The sequence below is a fragment of the Balaenoptera musculus genome, chromosome 13 (assembly GCF_009873245.2).
Source record: "Balaenoptera musculus isolate JJ_BM4_2016_0621 chromosome 13, mBalMus1.pri.v3, whole genome shotgun sequence".
NCBI lineage: Eukaryota > Metazoa > Chordata > Mammalia > Artiodactyla > Balaenopteridae > Balaenoptera > Balaenoptera musculus.
Genome location: NC_045797.1, coordinates 20,558,978 through 20,582,959, shown reverse-complemented (window position 1 = coordinate 20,582,959; position 23,982 = coordinate 20,558,978). Strand labels below are relative to the sequence as shown.

At 38.7% G+C, this 23,982-nt stretch overlaps 1 protein-coding gene across 1 annotated transcript in view; it reads left to right on the top strand.

Moving 5' to 3' along the window:
* CTNNA2 (catenin alpha 2) overlaps window positions 1–23,982 on the top strand; it is a 1,049,409-nt gene that overhangs the window by 3,732 nt on the left and 1,021,695 nt on the right. The window contains 1 exon segment of the mRNA XM_036873992.1: window positions 12,773–12,879. Within this exon segment, the coding sequence (XP_036729887.1) occupies window positions 12,773–12,879 (107 nt within the window).

The window sequence follows — 23,982 nt, the reverse complement described above, 5'->3', positions numbered from 1 at the left end:
GTGGGATCTTCCCAGACCAGGGCTTGAACCCGTGTCCCCTGCATTGGCAGGCAGATTCTCAACCACTGCGCCACCAGGGAAGCCCCAGGAATACAATTTATTTGGAAACATTTATTCTCCCTTAAGCAATTATACCTTGACCTTCATTTCTTCTTTCGGTGAACTGAGGGGTGTGACTCTCTCCCCCTGTTACTTTACATTCTTCACAGGGATCACTACTATGGCAGTGATTCTCAGTAGAAAAGGCATCTTCTGGGGAAATTGTCAGAACTTTTGGGAATATTGGGGGTTGGCGCACATGTGGTTTAAAACAAACCCAAATGATTTTGGTATGCCATTTCATTTCCCTGTTAAGAATCGCTTCAAGGCATTGGATCCCCTAAAAAGCATAAGTACCTTTCAGAAAATATAATAATGATTCCAGTGATAATTGTAATAACAGCAGTGTTATTGCTTCTGGTCCCAGGATCTCCACAGAGATATCCCATATCTTCCTCATCACTGCTTCCCTGCTGGCGTGTGTGGCCGTGGGCTGTGATTACAGCAGTGATTCTCAAAGTGTGATTCCTGGACCAGTAGTATCATCTGGGTACTTGTTACAAGTGCAAAAAAAAAATAGAAAATAAAAACAAAGCAGTTTCTCAGACCCATCCCAGACCTAATGAATCAGAAACTCTCTGGATGGGTTTGTGTACGAAGATGCCCTCCAGGTGACTGTGATACACACACAGATTCTAGAGTCACCTGTCATAGTTTCCTATTGCTGCTGTAAAAATTGACCACAAACTTAGCAGCTGAAAACAGCACAGATTTCTTATCTTGTACTCTCTGCAGGTCAGAAGCCCAGGTGGGCTTGTCTGAGTCCTCTGCGTAACATCTTACAAGGCTGAAACCAAGGTGTTGACAGGGCCAAGTTCCTTACTGAAGGCACCAGAGAAGAATCCACTTCCAAGCTCATTCAGGGTTTTGGCTGAATTCAGTACCCAGTGACGGTAGAACGGAGGTCCTTGTTTCCTTGTTGGCGGTCAGCCAGGGCCCTCTCTTAGCTTGCAGAGTCAACCCACATTTCTTTTCATGCTTTCCATATAGCCCCATCTAGCAGTGGTGGGTTGAGTCCTTTCCACACTTTGAATCCCTCTGCCTTCCTCTTCTGCCCTGCCTGACGTCCTTGTCTGCTGCATCTGTATGACTGCCTCGTCTACCCACAGCCAGGAGAAAGCTGTTTTTAAGGGCTCAGCTTTACATTGGGCCCACATAGGTAATCCAGGGTCATCTACCTATTTTCAGGTCCAGTGATTAGTAACCTTAATTATATCTGCAAAATCTCCTTTACGATGAAATTTAACATATTCACAAGGGGTCCAAGGTCATGGGGACCAAAATTCTGTTTACTTGGTGAAACTCATCACAGGGTCTTTCTTTCAGCTTTGTCAGGGTGCTCTGTTGCTCACCAGGTGGCCCAGCCTCCCCACCAGCATCCCATTCTTGCCCAGGGACCAAAGATGGCTAGGGGAAACTGAACTGAGGACCTTCCCTGCCTCACCAGGAAGTGAAGCTGCATTTCCCATGGGCTCCACCTGTGCAGCAGGGCACCTGCCCTTTGTGTCCCTCCTCAGCCCCTCCCTCCCTCATTCTCCAGAAGGGGCTGGCTCCTGGTTTTTCCATTCCTGTCCACATCTCTGCTTTTTCCCATGGTTCAGAAGTACCATGGTGATGCTGGCATAGACCTAAGCCTAGGGATTCTTCTTTAGAAGCAGTAAGCATAGTGCTTATGAGCACAGACCCTAAAGCCAGGCAGTTTAGGTTCAAATTTTGTGACCTTGGGTAACTCTCTTAACTGTTTTATGCCTCAATTTCCCTGTCTGTAAATGGGAGATAATAATAATGTCAGATCATTAGCCAGTGTTATTATTACTTATGGAAGAAACAGTATGATTCAGTGTTTCCAGGCTTGATTCTTGAAATGCTGAAGAAACTTAGAAAATTCTCTCTCTTTTTCATATCTCACTTTTTCAACAAAGCTTTGTTGTAAAACATCTTGCCTTGCAGGGTCTCCATGGGTCCCCAACCCAATCGATGTGTTGAACTGGCTAGCATGATAATCATACAGACAACATGGCAAAGAAGTAAAACTACCACTTTTTGCATATGCAATTATTTCATTTTCAGGACAAATTCATAATTTATATAAGGTTATTACCATTTTTGTTTTACAAGTGATGAAACTGAAGCTTAGGTTAAGTAGCTGACTCAATATCATACATATGGAGATAGGTGAATAAACCCACTATTAGTCATTAACTTCTCATGAATTTGCCTATCAACCAAAGCTAGCTTGTCTTCCAAGAAAGCCTCACAGAGTTTGTTGGCAGTAGTGCTCAGGATTGGTGAAAAGAGAAATTCATGAAGGGAACCTGAAGCTGGAGTCCTTTGGAGGGAAGGCAAGTTTGGGTGGCCTCCTGGGCAACTAAACAACATCCTGGACCATTGTTTTGCAAAAGAACAGTAGAAGGAATGGTGAGAACTTAGAAGGTTGAGGCAGAGGGCTCAAAGACATTTGTTCCGAGGGAAGAGCAAGATGGCGGAAGAGTAAGACGCGGGGATCACCTTCCTTCCCACAGATACAGTAGAAACACATCTACATGTGGAACTGCTCCTACAGAACACCTACTGAACGCTGGCAGAAGACGTCAGACCTCCCAAAAGGCAAGAAAATCCCCACGTACTTGGGTAGGGCAAAAGAAAAAAGAAATAACAGAGACAAAAGAATAGGGACGGGACCTGCGCCAGTGAGAGGGAGCCGTGAAGGAGGAAAGGTTTCCACACACTAGGAAGCCCCTTCATGGGCAGAGACTGCGGGTGGCAGAGGGGGGAAGCTTCGGAGCCACGGAGGAGAGTGCAGCCACAGGGGTGCGGAGGGCAAAGCGGAGAGATTCCCGCACAGAGGATCGGTGCTGACCAGCACTCACCAGCCCAAGAGGCTTGTCTGCTCAGCCTCCGGGGCGGGCAGGGGCTGGGAGCTGAGGCTCGGGCTTCGGTGCTAGCCGGGAGGGAGTCTGGGAAAAAGTCTGCAGCTGCTGAAGAGGCAAGAGACTTTTTCTTGCCTCTTTGTTTCGCGGCGCGCAAGGAGAGGGGATTCAGAGCGCCGTCTTAACGAACTCCAGAGACGGGCATGAGACGCGGCTATCAGCGCGGATCCCACAGCAACAGGGGCGCAGAGGGAAAAACAGAGAGATTCCCGCACAGAGGCTAGGTGCCAAGCAGCACTCACCAGCCTGAGAGGCTTGTCTGCTCACCCGCCGGGGTGGGCGGGGGCTGGGAGCCGAGGCTCGGGCTTCCGTCGGATCGCAGGGAGAGGACTGGGGCTGGCGGCGTGACACAGACTGAGGGGGGCTAGTGTGCCACAGCTAGCCGGGAGGGAGCCCGAGAAAAAGTCTGCAGCCGCCGAAGAGGCAAGAGACTTTTTCTTGCCTCTTTGTTTGCGGCGCGCAAGGAGAGGGGATTCAGAGTGCCGCCTAAATGAACTCCAGAGACGGGCGCTAACCGTGGCTATCAGCGTGGACCCCAGAGGCGGGCGCGAGCCGTGGCTATCAGCGCGGACCCCAGAGACGGGCAGGAGACGCTAGGGCTGCTGCTGCCACCATCAAGAAGCCTGTGTGCGAGCGCAGGTCACTCTCCACACCGCCCCTCCCAGGAGCCGGTGCAGCTCTCCGCTGCTGGGCTCCCGTGGTCTGGGGACAAATTCCCCGGGAGAACGCATGGTGCGCCTCAGGCTGCTGCAACGTCATGCTGGCCTCTGCCGCCGCAGGCTCGCGCCACATCCATACCCCTCCCTCTCCCTGGCCTGAGTGAGCCAGAGACCCCGAAGCAGCTGCTCCTTTAACCCCATTCTGTCTGGGCGGGGAATGGATGTCCTCAAGCGACCTACATGCAGAGGCGGGTCCAAATCTAAAGCTGAACACCGGGAGCTGTACAAACAAAGAAGAGAAAGGGAAATCTCTCCCAGCAGCCTCAGAAGCAGTGGATTAAAGCTCCACAAACAACTTGATGTGCCTGCATCTGTTGAATACCTGAATAGACAAGGAATCATCCCAAATTCAAGAGGTGGACTTTGGGAGCAGGATATATTAATTTTTCCCCTTTTCCTTTTTTTGTGAGTGGATATGTGTATGCTTCTTGCTGTGTGGATGAAAGGCTCTTGGTGCTCCAGCCAGGCATCAGGGCTGTGCCTCTGAGGTGGGAGAGCCAACTTCAGGACACTGGTCCACAAGAGACCTCCCAGCTCCACGTAATACCAAACGGCGAAAAACTCTCAGAGATCTCCATCTCAACATAAAGACCCAGCTTCACTCAATGACCAGCAAGCTACAGTGCTGGACACCCTATGCCAAACAACTAGCAAGACAGGAACATAGCCCCATCCATTAGCAGAGAGGCTGCCTAAAATCATAATAAGGCCACAGATGCCCCAAAACACACCACCAGACGTGGACGTGCCCACCAGAAAGACAGGATTCAACCTCATCCACCAGAACACAGGCACTAGTCCTCTCCACCAGGAAGCCTACACAACTCACTGAACCAACCTTAGCCACTGGGGACAGATACCAAAAACAACGGAAACTACGAACCTGCAGCCTGTGAAAAGGAGACCCCAAACACAGTAAGATAAGCAAAATGAGAACACACAAAAAAACACACAGCAGGTGAAGGAGCAGGGTCAAAACACACCAGCCCTAACAAATGAAGTGGAAATAGGCAATCTACCTGAAAAAGAATTCAGAATAATGATAGTAAAGATGATCCAAAATCTTGGAAATAGAATAGACAAAATGCAAGATACATTTAACAAGGATGTAGAAGAACTGAAGAGGAACCAAGCAACAATGAAAAACACAATAAATGAAATTAAAAATACTCTAGATGGGATCAATAGCAGAATAACTGAGGCAGAAGAACGGATAAGTGACCTGGAAGATAAAATAGTGGAAATAACTACTGCAGAGCAGAATAAAGAAAAAAGAATGAAAAGAACTGAGGACAGTCTCAGAGACCTCTGGGACAACATTAAACGCACCAACATTCGAATTATAGGGGTCCCAGAAGAAGAAGAGAAAAAGAAAGGGACTGAGAAAATATTTGAAGAGATTATAGTTGAAAACTTCCCTAATATGGGAAAGGAAATAGTTAATCAAGTCCTGGAAGCACAGAGAGTACCATACAGGATAAATCCAAGGAGAAACACGCCAAGACACATATTAATCAAACTATCAAAAATTAAATATAAAGAAAACATATTAAAAGCAGCAAGGGAAAAACAACAAATAACACACAAGGAAATCCCCATAAGGTTAACAGCTGATCTTTCAGCAGAAACTCTGCAAGCCAGAAGGGAGTGGCAGGATATACTTAAAGTCATGAAGGAGAAAAACCTACAACCAAGGTTACTCTACCCAGCAAGGATCTCATTCAGATTTGATGGAGAAATTAAAACCTTTACAGACAAGCAAAAGCTGAGAGAGTTCAGCACCACCAAACCAGCTTTACAACAAATGCTAAAGGAACTTCTCTAGGCAAGAAACACAAGAGAAGGAAAACACCTACAATAACAAACCCAAAACATTTAAGAAAATGGGAATAGGAACATACATATCGATAATTACCTTAAATGTAAATGGATTAAATGCTCCCACCAAAAGACACAGACTGGCTGAATGGATACTAAAACAAGACGCATATATATGCTGTCTACAAGAGACCCACTTCAGACCTAGAGACACATACAGACTGAAAGTGAGGGGATGGAAAAAGATATTCCATGCAAATGGAAATCAAAAGAAAGCTGGAGTAGCAATTCTCATATCAGACCAAATAGACTTTAAAATAAAGACTATTACAAGAGACAAAGAAGGACACTGTATAATGATCAAGGGATCGATCCAAGAGGAAGGTATAACAATTGTAAATATTTATGCACCCAACATAGGAGCACCTCAATACATAAGGCAAATACTAACAGCCATAAAAGGGGAAATCGACAGTAACACAATCATAGTAGGGGACTTAACACCCCACTTTCACCAATGGACAGATCATCCAAAATGAAAATAAATAAGGAAACACAAGCTTTAAATGATACATTAAACAAGATGGACTTAATTGATATTTATAGGACATTCCACCCCAAAACAACAGAATACACATTTTTCTCAAGTGCTCATGGAACATTCTCCAGGATAGATCATATCTTGGGTCACAAATCAAGCCTTGGTAAATTTAAGAAAATCGAAATCGTATCAAGTATCTTTTCCAACCACAACGCTATGAGACTAGATATCAATTACAGGAAAAGATCTGTAAAAAATACAAACACATTGGAGGCTACACAATACACTACTTAATAACGAAGTGATCACTGAAGAAATCAAAGGGGAAATCAAAAAATACCTAGAAACAAATGATAATGGAGACACGACGACCCAAAAACTATGGGATGCAGCAAAAGCATTTCCAAGAGGGAAGTTTATAGCAATACAAGCCTACATTAAGAAACAGGAAACATCTCAAATAAACACCCTAACCTTGCACCTAAAGCAATTAGAGAAAGAAGAGCAAAAAAACCCCAAAGCTAGCAGAAGGAAAGAAATCTTAAAGATCAGATCAGAAATAAATGAAAAAGAAATGAAGGAAACAATAGCAAAAATCAATGAAACTAAAAGCTGGTTCTTCGAGAAGATAAACAAAATTGACAAACCATTAGCCAGACTCATCAAGAGAAAAAGGGAGAAGACTCAAATCAATAGAATTAGAAATGAAAAAGGAGAAGTAACCACTGACACTGCAGAAATAAAAACGATCATGAGAGATTACTACAAGCAACTCTATGCCAATAAAATGGACAACTTGGAAGAAATGGACAGATTCTTAGAAATGCTCAACCTACCGAGACTGAACCAGGAAGAAATAGAAAATATGAAGAGACCAATCACAAGCAATGAAATTGAAACTGTGATTAAAAATCTTCCAACAAACAAAAGCCCAGGACCAGATGGCTTCACTGGCAAATTCTATCAAACGTTTAGAGAAGAGCTAACACCTATCCTTCTCAAACTCTTCCAAAATATTGCAGAGGGAAGAACACTTCCCAACTCATTCTACGAGGCTACCATCACCCTGATACCAAAACCAGACAAAGATGTCACAAAGAAAGAAAACTACAGGCCAATATCACTGATGAACATAGATGCAAAAATCCTCAACAAAATACTAGCAAACAGAATCCAACAGCATATTAAAAGGATTATACACCATGATCAAGTGGGGTTTATTCCAGGAATGCAAGGATTCTTCAATATACGCAAATCAATCAACGTGATACATCATATTAACAAACTGAAGGAGAAAAACCATATGATCATCTCAATAGATGCAGAGAAAGCTTTCGACAAAATTCAACACCCATTTATGATAAAAGCCCTGCAGAAAGTAGGCATAGAGGGAACTCTCCTCAACATAATAAAGGCTATATATGACAAACCCACAGCCAACATTGTCCTCAATGGTGAAAAACTGAAATCATTTCCACTAAGATCAGGAACAAGACAAGGTTGCCCACTCTCACCACTATTATTCAACATAGTTTTGGAAGTGTTAGCCACAGCAATCAGAGAAGAAAAAGAAATAAAAGGAATCCAAATGGGAAAAGAAGTAAAGCTGTCACTGTTTGCAGATGACACGATACTATACATAGAGAATCCTAACTGCCACCAGAAAACTACTAGAGCTAATCAATGAATTTGGTAAAGTAGCAGGATACAAAATTAATGCACAGAAATCTCTTGCATTCCTATATACTAATGATGAAAAATCTGAAAGTGAAATTAAGAAAACACTCCCGTTTACCATTGCAACAAAAAGAATAAAATATCTAGGAATAAACCTACCTAAGGAGACAAAAGACCTGTATGCAGAAAATTATAAGACACTGATGAAAGAAATTAAAGATGATACAAATAGATGGAGAGATATACCATGTTCTTGGACTGGAAGAATCAACATTGTGAAAATGACTCTACTACCCAAAGCAATCTACAGATTCAATGCAATCCCTATCAAACTACCACAGACATTTTTCACAGAACTAGAACAAAAAATTTCACAATTTGTATGGAGACACAAAAGACCCCGAATAGCCAAAGCAATCTTGAGAACGAAAAATGGAGCTGGAGGAATCAGGCTCCCTGACTTCAGACTATATTACAAAGCTACAGTAATCAAGACAGTTTGGTACTGGCACAAAAACAGAAATATAGATCAATGGAACAGGATAGAAAGTCCGGAGATAAACCCACGCACATATGGTCACCTTATCTTGGATAAAGGAAGCAAGCATATACAGTGGAGAAAAGACAGTCTCTTCAATAAGTGGTGCTGGGAAAATTGGACAGGTACATTTAAAAGTATGAAACTAGAACACTCCCTGACACCATACACAAAAATAAACTCAAAATGGATTAAAGACCTAACTGTTAAGCCAGACACTATCAAACTCTTAGAGGAAAACATAGGCAGAACACTCTATGACATAAATCGCAGCAAGATCCTTTTTGACCCAGCTCCTAGAGAAATGGAAATAAAAACACAAATAAAAAATTGGGACCTAATGAAACTTAAAAGCTTTTGCACAGCAAAGGAAACCATAAACAAGACCAAAAGACAACCCTCAGAATGGGAGAAAATATTTGCAAATGAAGCAACTGACAAAGGATTAATCTCCAAGATTTACAAGCAGCTCGTGCAGCTCAATAACAAAAAAACAAACAACCCAATCCAAAAATGGGCAGAAGACCTAAATAGACATTTCTCCAAATAAGATATACAGCTGGCCAACAGACACATGAAAGAATGCTCAACATCCTTAATCATTAGAGAAATGCAAATCAAAACTACAATGAGATATCATCTCACACCGGTCAGAATGGCCATCATCAAAAAATCTACAAACAATAAATGCTGGAGAGGGTGTGGAGAAAAGGGAACACTCTTGCACTGTTGGTGGGAATGTCAATTGATACAGCCACTATGGAGAACAGTATGGAGGTTCCTTAAAAAACTAAAAATAGAACTACCATACGACCCAGCAATCCCACTACTGGGCATATACCCTGAGAAAACCATAATTCAAAAAGAGTCATGTACCAAAATGTTCATTGCAGGTCTATTTACAATAGCCAGGACATGGAAGCAACCAAAGTGTCCATCATCGGATGAATGGATAAAGAAGATGTGGCACATATATACAATGGAATATTACTCAGCCATAAAAAGAAATGAAATGGAGGTATTTGTAATGAGGTGGATGGAGTTAGAGTCTGTCATACAGAGTGAAGTAAGTCAGAAAGAGAAAAACAAATACAGTATGCTAACACATATATATGGAATCTAAGGAAAAAATAAAAAAAAAGGACATGAAGAACCTAGTGGCAAGATGGGAATAAGACACAGACCTACTAAAGAATGGACTTGAGGATATGGGGAGGGGGAGGGGTGAGATGTGACAGGGTGAGAGAGTTTCATGGACATATATACACTACCAAATATAAAATAGATAGCTAGTGGGAAGCAGCCGCATAGCACAGGGAGATCAGCTCGGTGCTTTGTGACCACCTAGAGGGGTGGGATAGGGAGGGTGGGAGGGAGGGAGATGCAAAAGGGAAGAGATATGCGAACATATGTATATGTATAACTGATTCACTGTGTTTTAAAGCAGAAACTAACACACCATTGTAATGCAATTATACTTCAATAAAGATGTTAAAAAAAAAAAAAAAGACATTTGTTCCAGGAACATCTGGCAATGGGGAATTTCTGCAGTGAATTATGCATTGCATTAACATATTTGTCATTTGAAGGCACTCCTTGGGATAGGTACCTTGAGAGATTTTCTGTTTATCAGGACACTGTCTAAATTAGCAAAGCACATGACCCTTGGCTGCTCATAAGGGAGCTTGTTTTACACTGTTAGTCTTTTTTGTCAGGTTTTGCTTTTTTGTTGTGAGTGATGAGTGGCTGCTAGCACCTTGACCCATGCCTCTTCCATACCCCCATGGAGAGAGTCTGAAATTATCTAAGTTATTACCATATAGGTTGTTTTATCACCTTTCATGTGTATGCAATTTGATACTTTTCGAGGAGCATATCTTCTCAGAGATTAAGTAAATTGCTAAGAGCTTGTTCTTGGGCTTGTAAAATTGTGATGTATGGACGAGGACAGCCCTGTTGTCTTTTGTTTTTTACAACTCCTGTTTTTCACTCTTTGTGTCTAGTCAATAGTCTAAGTTTCCCTAACCAAAGCAAGTAGAATATGTAATTTTTTTCTTTGAATTTTAATCATTGAATAAAAAGATATATTTTCTTTACATAGAATCTCTTTTGTGGGCAAAACAGTCTGCATGAATTGTACGGATGCATAGTATGGATTTGAGACATGTTCCTTTGGAACATGAGAGGCTGGTGTGTGTGACTACACACTTCATTTGTCCTCTTGCCTTCTAATTTGAGTTGATTTGCTTGTTTCACACAGAGGAATGTGTGGTTTCTATGACTAGGTTTTCCCCTTCAACAGATTAATACCATATAGCCTTTCCTTGCCTTTTGCACTTGAATTTTACCTGTGTCAAAAGAAGTGGTTGAAAGATTGCTCCCCAAAGTAATAAATTTAAGTCCATTGATTTGCTCAGTCACTCTTGTCCTTTCAGTTTTAGATTTATAAGGCCTCTGACCTTCAGGATCCAAGGCTCCGCTCCATCTAACTCTGCTTCTTGGCTCACAGTTGGCTTGAGGTCTTTGTTCAATATCTCCCATTTTTGCTTCATGCATGCTAAGTTAGTGTCTCTAATGTGAGTGCCCCAGCATTTTTGTTTCTCACTTCAGCATTTTTTGAGTGCCACTTCTTTACAGCAATATATTGGAACATGCCTAAAGATGTTGTGTGCCTTCCTTGGTCCACCAGCTTAGATGCACAAGTGTGCCCGTGTAATAGTGGTGATTCTCTGCACAGTCCCACTCAGTGCCTTTCACTATGGTCTTACAATGACTTTGCTACTCCACTACTAGTTATCTTTTCCTACAGGACCTCCGTGTGCATCATCGTTATTATGCCATTCATTATTCCATCAGAGCTGGAAAGAGGTTTTCAGGGAACTTCTCAGAGACTTGCAATCATGTGTCCTAAGTACTGGGTTACTTAGGTAGGGCTGGGTTCGGCAGGGATGAAGGTTTCCTGTGTGGATAGAAAGCATCTGGTGTTTTCATCCTTCTACAGCACAGGAAGGTGTGCTGCAGCAGCAGAATTCTGGGCATGTCAGAGCTGCTATGTGGCAGTTGGTGGTGTGAATGGGAAATGTGTAAAGTGCTTTTAGGTTTTTGGAGTACAGGCAGCATATCCGTGCCAACTATTGTTGTTGTGAAGGAACCCAAATCTAAATCGGTCTATATGGTTGGATTGCTATGCTTAGTTTATTTAAAATATGGCATTTAGAGAGAGGTAAAATACCAGCACACTGTGTCTTCGCCTTTTTTTTTTTTTCCTGAAGCAAATTTGTTGGGAATGTTTGCAAAAGGACTAGCTTTAGCAGGTCAGTAAAGAGACATGTGTCTATTGTGATAGACCTTATTTTTAGTATTAATTCTAATAGAAATAATCATCTCTATTGATTTATAAGAGTGGAATTGAGTGGGGACATTGATTCAAAAGAAGAGGACAGCTATGAACAGTTTGATTTATGATGGTATTAAAGCAAGTGATTCAGATTCAGTTTGTACCATCTAAGGTTGCTTGTCCGGTGGGTAGTTGTCAAAATATATTCAGTAAAGAGCAGTCAGTTTCTCAGTGAGAAACACACCCCTGGCAGAACGTCTAATGTACTCTATTGAGTCCAGGACAATATTGTGTGCCTGATACGTGTGAGGTTGCTACCTGCACACCCGTGGTTCTTAGGTAGGAGAGGACTGTGCTAGAATGCAATAAATAACCTTATCAGACACTCACTTTATGGGACAAGAGTGTAAATGCAGTGAGTCATCAGCATGTAAATAGCAGCAAGCTAATTTTCAGAATCACTGCCACTCATTTTGCAAGATAACTTTCCTGATTAAGAGAATGAAACTCAGCTCTCCCAGGGAGCATAGTCTCCTCAGTGGTCAATTCTGATGTGAAAAAAAAACAAAGAAGCAAGCCTTTCCTTAGGACCTAGGGTTCCTCATCCAGTGGTCGTGATGGGTTTACTGTGCTTCCTGAAAGTCTTTGTTGATCTCCCCAGACTGACTTTGGTGTCCTTTCCTCCGTTCTCCTGTGGCCCTCTCTGTATTCCTTGGTCACAGAACAGGTCACATTGAGGCATAATTGTGGCCGACCTCTACATTGAAACTATCAGCTACTCGAGGGCAAGGTCCAAGTCTTTCCCAGCATATAGCAGGTGGATATGTGTACTAAACACTGAGTGAGTGAAATATTTCAGTGTCAATTGGGTACCAAGAGTTTGTCTGATGTATACAGGTGCCCTCAGGAAATATCCATTTTCTGTCTGAACCCAACATCACTACCTCACATAGTTCTGCTTCTGATTTCCCCATCTCTAACTTTATAAGGTTGGACCAGACAGATAATTTTCAAGTATGCTCTAAGTTTTGGTGACTTATTCATTTTGAACCCACAAGGTAACAGATTATTTCTGTGATCATTATTTCTAATGGATTATGTGTGTTTCTGTAGGGAGCATGACTTCGGCAACTTCACCTATCATATTAAAATGGGACCCCAAAAGTTTGGAAATACGGACTCTAACAGTGGAGAGACTTTTGGAGCCACTTGTTACACAGGTAAGAGATGCTTTGAAATACTTTGTTACATGTGTATATTTCTGTTGGAATTGTATCATGACTTTCCAAAGAATTTAGAAATCCTTAAATGTGAGTAAATCATTCCATAAGGCTAGTTACTGAATATTCCTGCTTGAACTGTGGACAGTTTTTTTGTTTTTGTTTTTTGCCCTATAAGATTTGGAGTGCTTTTTAAAAAACTCTTCATATGATTTTTGAAATTAAGTAGATGAGGTAATTAAAGAGGGGGCTTTGGTGAAGGGGACTCTCATTTGCAGTAATGGATTCAAAGTCTAAATAAATCATTCCTAGCTTACTTTTAGGTGCTAATGCAGTTAGGAAGAACGATATTGACTATTTAAGAGCAAAGTATATTTATTGAATTACGTTTTCTTTAGTTTACAAGGGAAAATTCATCATGTCAAAATGATGAAATGTTCCATTTTTATGTTGTCACATTTCCACAAGAGGACTGTTAACAGAAAAAATATCCTTCAGATTTTTAAATTTTAAAAATTAATTTTTGTGTCTTGTGAAGCATATTATTTGCTATATTAACTAAATTTCATGGAATGTGAAAATTCAAGATTTTAATGGTATATTTGTAGAGAGATACTATGTCAAGTTAAGTAGAGGCCACATACTGGTTTTCTCTAGCTGCTATAGTAAATTACTGTAATCTTAGTGGCTTACAGCATCACAAATTTATTATCTTATGGTTCTAGAGGTCAGAGGTCCTAACGTCAGGGTATTGGCAGAGCTGCATTCCTTCTGGAGGCTCTAGCAGAAAATCTATTTCTTTGCCTTTTCCATGTTCTAAAGGCCTCTCTCTTCTTTGGCCCCTTCCTCCATATCGAAAGCCAGCAATGTGGCATCTTCGAATCTCTCTCTGACTCTGACCCCTGCTCCTGTCCTCATATCTTATCCTGTCTCCCTCTTATAAGGACCCTTATGACTACATTGGGCCCACTCAGATTCTCTGGAATAATCTTCTCATCTCAAGATCTATGACCAAATCACATGTGAAAAGTCTCTCTTGCCATTTTAGGTAGCATGTTCAGTTTCCAGGGATTAAAACACGGACGTCTTCTTTGGGGGGGGGGGGTCATTGTTCAGTTTACCATAGTCTGCCCTCTGGCCACCGCCCCAAATTCACATCCTTCCCACACAAAACACATTCACCACATCCCAGATCCTCAAAAGTCTCAACTCTATAGTATCATCTCAAGACCAAAATCTCATCTAAAATTGATCAGCTTAAAAATTCCAAATCTCATCATCTAAATCATCTCAATTAGGTATGAGTAAGGTTCTAGTTATAATCCATCCTCAAGCAAAATTTCTCTCCATCTGTGTACCAGTGAAATTAGAGGACAAATTATATGCTCTCAAAATGCATTTGTGGGACAGGCGTAAGTTAACAGTTACAGATATTTTCATTTAAGAAGGGAGAATGTGGAAGAAAAAAATGGGTTACCAGTCTCAAGCAATTTAGAAATCCAACTAGGCAAACTCAGTTATATTTCATAGCCTGGGAATAATCCTCTGTGGCTCAAGGCTCTGCCCTCTGGGCCTGATTCTTCACCCTAAGAATCATTATTCTTTTTTCATGAAAGATATCACATATTTTCACCTGGATATTTCTTGCCTGTATAATTTTGAGAGTGCACAGCCTTTCTGAATTTCATCTTTCTCTGGTTTTTTTTTTTAGTCCAGATTGGCAGTGTTTCTACTGATGTAACATTCTTGAGAAACTTGTGGTTCTCTTTTGTAAATCTCTGGGGTTTTCTCTATTAGAAAACAGGCTGCTTCACAGGTCTTTCCTGGATAATCTCATCTCCATTTTTGGCCTCTGTGGAAATGACTGAGGGTGTCCATGAATCCCATGCCTAATCTCTGCAAGAGTTCCCTGCATGAATGAACATTCTGAGGTTTTAATCCTTCCAAGGCACTAGCCAAAGGTTGTCCAGACACACGATTGACTTTTTCTCCAGAGCCACACTTTCCTGAAAGTGAGACCTCTAATTTTAGCACCTCTTGCAATCTGCATAGGCCAAGAAGTTTCCAAATCATTGGGTCCTGGTTCCTTTCAGCTTAATAATTCTTAACTCAATTTGTTTCTTTCCTCTGACACTTTGCTATAAGCAAGAAGAGGAAACCAGGCCACTCCTTCAGCACTTTGCTTGGAAATCTCCTCAGCTAAATATCCAAGTTCATCACTTATAATTCTGATTTCTACGTAATTATAGGGAGTAATTCAGCTAAGCTTTCTGCCACTCTATAGCAAATATTCTTTTTCCTCCAACTTCCAATAACAAGTTCCTCATTTCCTTCTGAGCCCTCACCAGCAGGGCTTTTAACATACATATTTTTACTGTCCATTCAAGGTAATCTAGGCTTTTTCTATCATGCTCCTCAAAATTTTTCCAGCCTCTGCCCACTGTCAATTCCAAAACCATTTCCCCATTTTTCAGGTATTTGTTATAGCAGCACCCTACTTCCCAGAACCAAAATCTTTATGTCTGTATGTTTCCAATTCCTACTATAACAAATTACCACAATCTTAGTAGCTTAAAACAATGCCCATTTATTATCATACAATTCTAGGGGTCAGAGGTCCTAAAATCAAGGTGTTGGTAGGGCCGTTCTCCTTAAAGAAGAAGTTCCTTCCCTCTTTTAGTGTCCAGAGTACACCTATATCCTTGGTTATGGTATTTTCATCCATCATTAAAGCCAGCAGACTAGCACCTTCAAACCCCTCCCTCTGACTTCAGCTTCTACCATCACATCTCCTTCTGCCTCTCTTTTATAAGAACCCCTGTGGTTATATTGGGGCCACCCAGATATTCTAAAATCATCTTTCCATCTTGAGATCTTTAACCTTTATCACGTCTGCAGAGTCCCTTTTGCCATTTAAGGTAATACATTCACAAGTTCTAAGGATTAGGAAGTAGACATGTTTGCTTGTAATTGTTGAAACATTTCATTAGGTTTATGCCCATTTTCCATTTGGTCACGATTCTTGTTAGTGCTATACAAATTTCTTCAGGAAACACCTAATACTGATAGACTCTTAGATTTGGGAGTATGTTGACTACTGAGATTGTGGTCTGTGGACTAAGGCTGATCCATGAATTATTTGTTATTGGTCAGCAGTAAGCACAGAAATTGAGAGTAAGTGCTTTGAAAAATTTATGGCAGTTTTATAGAGTAATTTTATGTCTGTTGAATCTAATGATAAAATTTGGGCTTGTTATTTTATCTTTAAATTTCCTTTGAATTATCTATTTTGTTGTATTTTATAAAAACTTTGGTTTGTGAACTTTTGCAATAACAAATATGTGGCCTTTCATCATAGATAGCTTAAAAAGACTGGTTTAGGAGATATTTTGGAGTCGGTCCGCTCTGAAATGTAGTTCTGTCAGCTGAGTTATAAAAGCAGATTGCATTTTCCTAGCCTTGGAATTTTCACTTCAGATTACATGTCAATATATTTAACCCTTATCATATGGAAGAAATGAAACAATAATTAGAACATAGTGCCTGGTGCAATGATTAAATGTAGTCTCCATTTTTCTTTTTGAGATGGTTATATTATTAGGCTAATACTAGCCATACACCAATACTGTTTAAGTCAGTGAGAAGGATATGAGTGAATGCAGCATGGGCAAGCATAATATTACACATAAACTGTCTTTTATTTCTTAAAATTTTCATACCTTTATACTTTTGCTCTTGTATTTGACTTATCTAAAGTACAGCACATCTAAGATTACAGTTAAAGATTGTAGTCTTTTTCCATATATCTTTCAGTCCAATTATTTAGAATTCTTCTGTCAGATAAAGGTAATGCATTAAAAATATTTATTAAAAATAAAGACAGTTAACTGTCTAATTCATATTTGTTCACATATTACAGTAGAATACTTAAAACTCTTGTTGAATTTCACACAGTAACTTAGCACTATAACTAGTCTTAACAACCTACCAACATCTTCCAATATCTAAATGGTTTACTTTTCTTCCTAGTGTTCCTACACTGATTTAAAAAGCAAAAAGATTCTCTCAAAAAATGTGACTTTTATGACAGTGTTTTCTAGATACTGTTTCCCCATAATATTATGGCTGTGTTATGAAAATTCACCATTTCCTCCCCTGGAATGAAATCTTAATGACTGATGTGATTGTTAACCTTTGGAGGACATATGAATAAGTAAGGAGAGATAAGAAAATGTTAAATATAAACTCCATGCTCAACATTTAAAGCAAAAGGTGGAAATGAGAGAGAAAACTAAACTAAACAAAGGCCCCTTATGAATCAAACACACACATACACTTCTTTATGAATGTAATAAAATTCATTGCTATATTCAGTGACACAGTATGCCCATAGCCTTCCTACGGTTTCTGATAAAGCTGGATAAGGATGAAATAAATACCAGAAATTAAGGAGTTCTCAATAAAATTCATTCACTGTCATAAGAAAAATGATATTAGGAATTTATTGTTGATAAGTATTTAAAGTAGTAAACAAAACTTCTCATTTGTATCATAATGTATATGAGGTGGCATATTTATCATTTACAATGCTGAAATGTCAAGATTCCTTTTGGAAAACGTTTACATTATGGAAATCATGCAATTTCAAGTGAGAAAAGATTCATCTTAGGAATTTTAGACCTTGAAAAAGTTGCCTGAACTTTTATGAATTCAAGAAAGTAAAGATCTTTAATAGGCCATGTTCACTTCATACTTTATGTACTTGGAGCTTCTCTGGCCATCTTCTCTCTCTCCCAGATGAGGCAAGTGAGGCTCCGACAGGCTCAATGTCTGTGTCACACAGCCAGTATCCACATGCAGATGCTCTTAGCCTGTATTTTTCTTGGGGGATGTTGATATTTTGTAACCCAGGGAACACCTTAACATGTTAGCATGTTACTCTTGTTTGTACTGAGCTTCTGTTCATCCTATTAAAATAACATTTCTTTCTCTGAAAAAAAAATAGGCTATGTTCTGTGATACTAAGCTTTTTTAGGAAATGGAAAAATTATATTAGGCAACTTTATTAGGAAAGTAAAAAAATTATTAGGAAATTAAAACACACTCAGATAACTCTTTTTTTTTTTTAAATGGCCAAAGCCCTCACTTTATTTATTTATTTATTTATTTATTTATTTATTTAAACAGTATTCCTGAGTTAGGAGGTGAACATTTTTTTTTTTTTTAATTTTAATTAATTAATTAATTTACTTATGGCTGTGTTGGGTCTTCGTTTCTGTGTGAGGGCTTTCTCTAGTTGTGGCAGGCGGGGGCCACTCTTCATCGCTGTGTGCGGGCCTCTCACTATTGCGGCCTCTCTTGTTGCGGAGCACAGGCTCCAGATGCGCAGGCTCAGTAATTGTAGCTCACAGGCCCAATTGCTCCGCGGCATGTGGGATCTTCCCAGACCAGGGCTCGAACCCGTGTGCCCTGCATTGGCAGGCAGATTCTCAACCACTGCGCCACCAGGGAAGCCCCCAGATAACTCTTAAAAGCAAAGGGAAATTACAAATTATATATGAGTTAATGAAGAAGATGATCTCTTCTTAACAAAATATACATACCTAGTAAAAGCTGTGCTTAGTACAAAATCTTAGCTTTAAATGATTTTTTTATTAAAGAAAAATAAAAATAAACCAAGTACTCATCTTAAAAAAATTAGAAAAAGAACATCAAAAGAAAGTAGGAAATCAGAATTTAATAACAATAAAAACTGGAATCACTAAAGTAGAATACAAAAGTTAAAAGGGTTAAATTAATTCAAAATTTGATTCTTCTTTGAAATGGCCAATATAAATTCTTCAGGGCACAAATTATGGAAAATATATAGAGAAAGTATACATAAGATTATGAAAGGGAAAGCAGAAAGAACTCTAGCAACAAGAGAGATTAAAAGAAGTATAGTAGAATATTACCTGCAAATCTATACCTATGAAACATGAAAACCTAGAGGAAGGGAATAACTTCCCAGAAAGATTGAAATAACCAAAATTTATCTAAGAAGAAGTGGAGGACTGGAATAAGCCATATAAATATTGGAAAGCTGTTTAAAGATCTATTATCAAAAAGCACCATAACAGATGGATACATAGCTGAGTATTATCACATATTTAAAGAACTGATAATTGCATTGTCATTTAAAGTTCTGTTTCAACCATAGAAAAAGATTAACAGTGTCTCAATAATTCTTGAAGAATCATAACTTTAATATTAAAAATTCAAGACACTTTAAAATAACTTTAAAAAAAGGACAGTGATAGTTCGATCTCATTTCTGAATTTAAATGCAAAAAAAAAAAACCCTACATAAAATATAGAAAGTATCATCCAGCAGTATAGCAAAAGTTCAGCATATGTATAACAATATAAGACTTTTTAAGGAATATAATGATAGTCTATTATCAGGAAACAAATAAAAGTATTTTAGTGGCTCAATAGATTATAACCTGAGACACTAAAAAGACATTTGACAGAATTTTGCAGTCATTTCTAATAAAAACTCTAAATAGGAATAAGATCAAGCTTTTAAGACAAAGGAATATACCATGTAAACATAGGAATAGGACAGATAAAATATTCCTTTTATGATATTATTGTACTGTTAAAAATAATATGAGAATAAGGTTAGATGGCCAGATATAGAATAAATATACAAAAATTAATAGTTTTATCTATGCAAAACAGCTAGAAATCAAAACAGGAAAATATTCTCTTTGTAATTAAAGAATACATAAGGCCAATTATTTTACCTGTATGAAATGCACATTAATCTTGTAGATTTTTTTTTTAAAGGTTAGACTTTATTTTATTGCCTAGATTCTATTTTTTTTTAAATTTATTTATTTATTATTTATTTATTTTTGGCTGTGTTGGGTCTTCGTTTCTGTGCGAGGGCTTTCTCCAGTTGCGGCAAGCGGGGCCACTCTTCATCGCGGTGCGCGGGCCTCTCACTATCGCGGCCTCTCTTGTTGCGGAGCACAGGTTCCAGACGCGCAGGCTCAGTAGTTGTGGCTCACGGGCCTAGTTGCTCCATGGCATGTGGGATCTTCCCAGACCAGGGCTCGAACCCGTGTCCCCTGCATTGGCAGGCAGATTCTCAACCACTGCACCACCAGGGAAGCCCTCTTGTAGATTTTTAATGTGCAATTTTGTAATTATTTTCACACCATCAAAGTAGTGATTATGTATACACAAGCTTTGTAGTCAGGAAGGCTTGACTGTGAATCAGAGCTTGAATAGGTTACTTAATCTCTCCTCATATGTAAGCTATAGATACCTCATGGGATTATTAAAGTAGTACATGAGATTGTGCGTTGAAGTGATTGGTGAAGTACCTGACAGTATTCTCATAGTACTATCGGTTTGCTCTTAATGCAATGTTCTTTATTACTTGGTGGTACTGGCTTGATAGTAATGGCTTTATTACTTGATAGTAATGGCTTACTTTGTAGTAATTAATTGTTATTAGAAAATGGATGCCATTTATAAAATAGGGTTTCATTGGATATTTTCTTCAGAAAAAAGAATTTTAATGTAGATTTTGAAGAATTATTTGTGTATTGCCTTGAATCAAAGGTAAATAAAGCAGAAACCTCTAAAATTATTGGAAATTCAGCCTTCACCATTTCAGTAAGCTAATGAAGCTCAGGCCATCACAATAGGACAGATTGAAGTTTGCTGGAATTTTGTTCCTTATAAAAGATGAATATGCAACTTAAGAAATAGCCCTAAGTATCTGATAAAAGAATACCATTGATGTTTAATGAGCTGTTCTAAATTGGCCTGATGGGGCAAGAACCTCCTGAGAAAAGGAGCTCTCTTTAATCATTTCCAGTATTATTTTCAGTAATGTCCATCGGGCCCTATTAGGTTAGGCTCTAGTGCCTTCTATAGTTAGGTCTTTTAAAATTTTACTCAAAAAGTTAATAATTATCTCAAAAACTAAATAATTAGAACATCATATACTTGAAATATTGTTTCCAAATTAAGAAATTCAATTTTATACTTTAAAAAATACTTGATTTTCTCCCCGTTTTGATGTTAAATCCTTATACAGGAGTTACCTCTGTGTGACTCACAACAATAGTTAAATTCTTCAGTGCATTTAAAATCAGGGAATCAGATTTAAATTTAAAATCAGAAGATTTAAAGCTGAAAGTGATTGCAGAAATAAGCTGACACTCAGAAATGAAGTAACTTCCGAGAATTAAGCCAGTGTGTGTCTTTTTATGCTATTTCATACTCTCTCTTACACTGTTTACAAAATATTTTATGTATTAATTTACCTAAAGAATCAAAGTATAAAATGAAGTCTCAGTGTACCCTTTTTCCATCTGTCCAGAAAATATCATTATTGAAACTACCATAATTCATGTTTTATTCATGAGATTCAAAGATTAATACATTTGGATGGTTTCCATGGTGATACTACAACCTTACAATAAGTTGATCATTCATCTTTGTCAGAGGATTAGAATTGTATGAAAAGTAAAGGATGTACTAAAAGTAAATGATGGGAACTCCAGTAAGCTTGTTTATTTATTTGATCAAATTTAGATATAGTATGGTTAACCTGTTTCCAAGTATTTTTCTGTTTTTGTTTTTAAGTTATTTTCATACCAATTCCCATTTTAATTTTTGGATGCTATTTTTCTTGCTTTGAAAAATGTTTCAGTTTATCTGTCTTTAATAGAAGTTTTTTGGGTGAATGAATGAACTAAAACACCATAACTTTATTTAAAACCTCTGTACCTTTTCTTGTTAAAGAAAAAAGTAACATGTATTAAAAATAGGATTCGAATACAAGTAATGAGATTATGATTTGCGAATTTACCTTTAAGACGTATATTAATATTTAATTGAAAGTCTATATATATATATTTCTTACTCTTTTAACATCTTTATTGGAGTATAATTGCTTTACAGTGGTATGTTAGTTTCTGCTTTATAACAAAGTGAGTCAGCTATACATATACATATATCCCCATACCTCCTCCCTGTTGTGTCTCCCATATTTTTATTGTTTTACAAATATGGTTTCATCCATATTAACATATCTTAAATTGCACTTATTTTTTACATTTTGTACATAAACCTTAAGTAGTTAATTATGTTGGAAGTACTTCTTTGAATTGAAGTCATATGGTAGAATTCTTGACAGTTATTGTATTTGTCACTTTTTTTTTTTTTGGATCTTGATAACATATCGACTTCATTTTTTTTTTTAATAGATCTTTATTGGAGTATAATTGCTTCACAATACTGTGAAGTCCTGTTTCTGTTGTACCCCAAAGTGAATCAGCCATATGCATACATATATCCCCACATCCCCTCCCTCTTCAGCCTCCCTCCCATCCTCCCTATCCCACCCCTTTAGGTCATCGCAAAGCACCGAGCTGATCTCCCTGTGCTATGCTGCTGCTTCCCACTAGCTAATTATTTTACATTCGGTAGTGTATATATGTTGATGCTACTCTCACTTCGCCCCTGAGGTAGGTGGACCTAGAGTCTGTCATACAGGGTGAAGTAAGTCAGAGAGAGAAAAACAAATACCGTATGCTGATGCATATATATGTATTTGTCACTTCTGAAATAGGAATTTAATTAACTAGTATATAGTATGGAGTTAGATTAATTTCTGTTTTGGGATTATGTTCTAAATTTTGATGTCTGCCACCAGATGAGGCCAGCTCTGTTGGCCAAGTTTTGAAACTTGAGTAATGTGTGGAGTCCTTTTAAACCCGAAACCAAAATCAAAACCAAAAAAATCCTCCCAAATCCTAGAGTGGACTTAAAGTAGTATTACAAACATGAAATTATGTATGCATATATTTTTATTCATAAAGAAATTTACAAAATAAGTTCCAAAAACACAAAAACAAAAAATTGAAATTAATGTTAATTTGATGGATGGTGTTCTGCTGACATTAAAGCATTGAATATGACATAGATGTGGTAGTGACTACTTTAGCTCTATGTCTTGTGTTTGGTAAACACTCACTACCATGTGCACGTTTAGGACCAACTACTACAAATCATAACTATTGAGGGCACCATGGCATCATTTCACCTTTTTTTTTTTTTTTTTATTCATTCATTTATTTATTTATTTATTTTTGGGTGTGTTGGGTCTTCGTTTCTGTGCGAGGGCTTCTCTAGTTGTGGCGAGCGGGCACCACTCTTCATCACGGTGCGCGGGCCTCTCACTGTTGCAGCCTCTCTTGTTGCTGAGCACAGGCTCCAGACGCGCAGGCTCAGTAGTTGTGGCTCACGGGCCTAGTTGCTCCGCGGCATGTGGGATCTTCCCAGACCAGGGCTCGAACCCATGTCCCCTGCATTGGCAGGCAGATTCTCAACCACTGCGCCACCAGGGAAGCCCTCACCTTTTTTTTACCACAAATATACTCACAGTTAACAGGAAGCATCTACCTCTGTTCCCTTCTCATTAGCCCAGGACAATGAAAGTTAAGTTGTAAGACATTGTAATGATTGTAAAATATAAGCTAACTATATTAAGAATGACACAACTAACTTATTTTCCATCAAAATATTTACTTTCAAAAATTTCTAGTTTAAACACAGTGATTATTTTATGAATGCTAATAAAAGAAATCCCATTTAGTAGAGGATAAAAGAGAAGTTTTAGGTACTATGAAATGAATGCTCTACATACTACCTCAACTTATTAATTTCTTGTTCCTAAGGAAAAAGGAGGCTTGGGGGGTTTTCCTAAGATCACCAATCCTGGTTTCCCTTACATGTAATTATTTGGGGCTCACCATAAGGGTGGTCCAAGCTGCTGAACTAAACTTTCTAAATTACTTTCATTAGAATCTTGTCTTTTATTTGAACAGTCCTCACTGCTCTGGTCTTAGTTGGAGCTCTTCTCATTTGTATGGAACAGATCACAGATCATCTAGGGCCTCTAAAGAGAAAAGGGAGAAAGGCCCTAATGTTTCTTGAGTAGTTACTAGGTGCCTGATACTATGCTAGGTATTTCCAGAAGTTTTCATTACTCCTTGAGTCAACTTGGTAAAGTCAATGTTATTTTCTCCGATTTACAGAT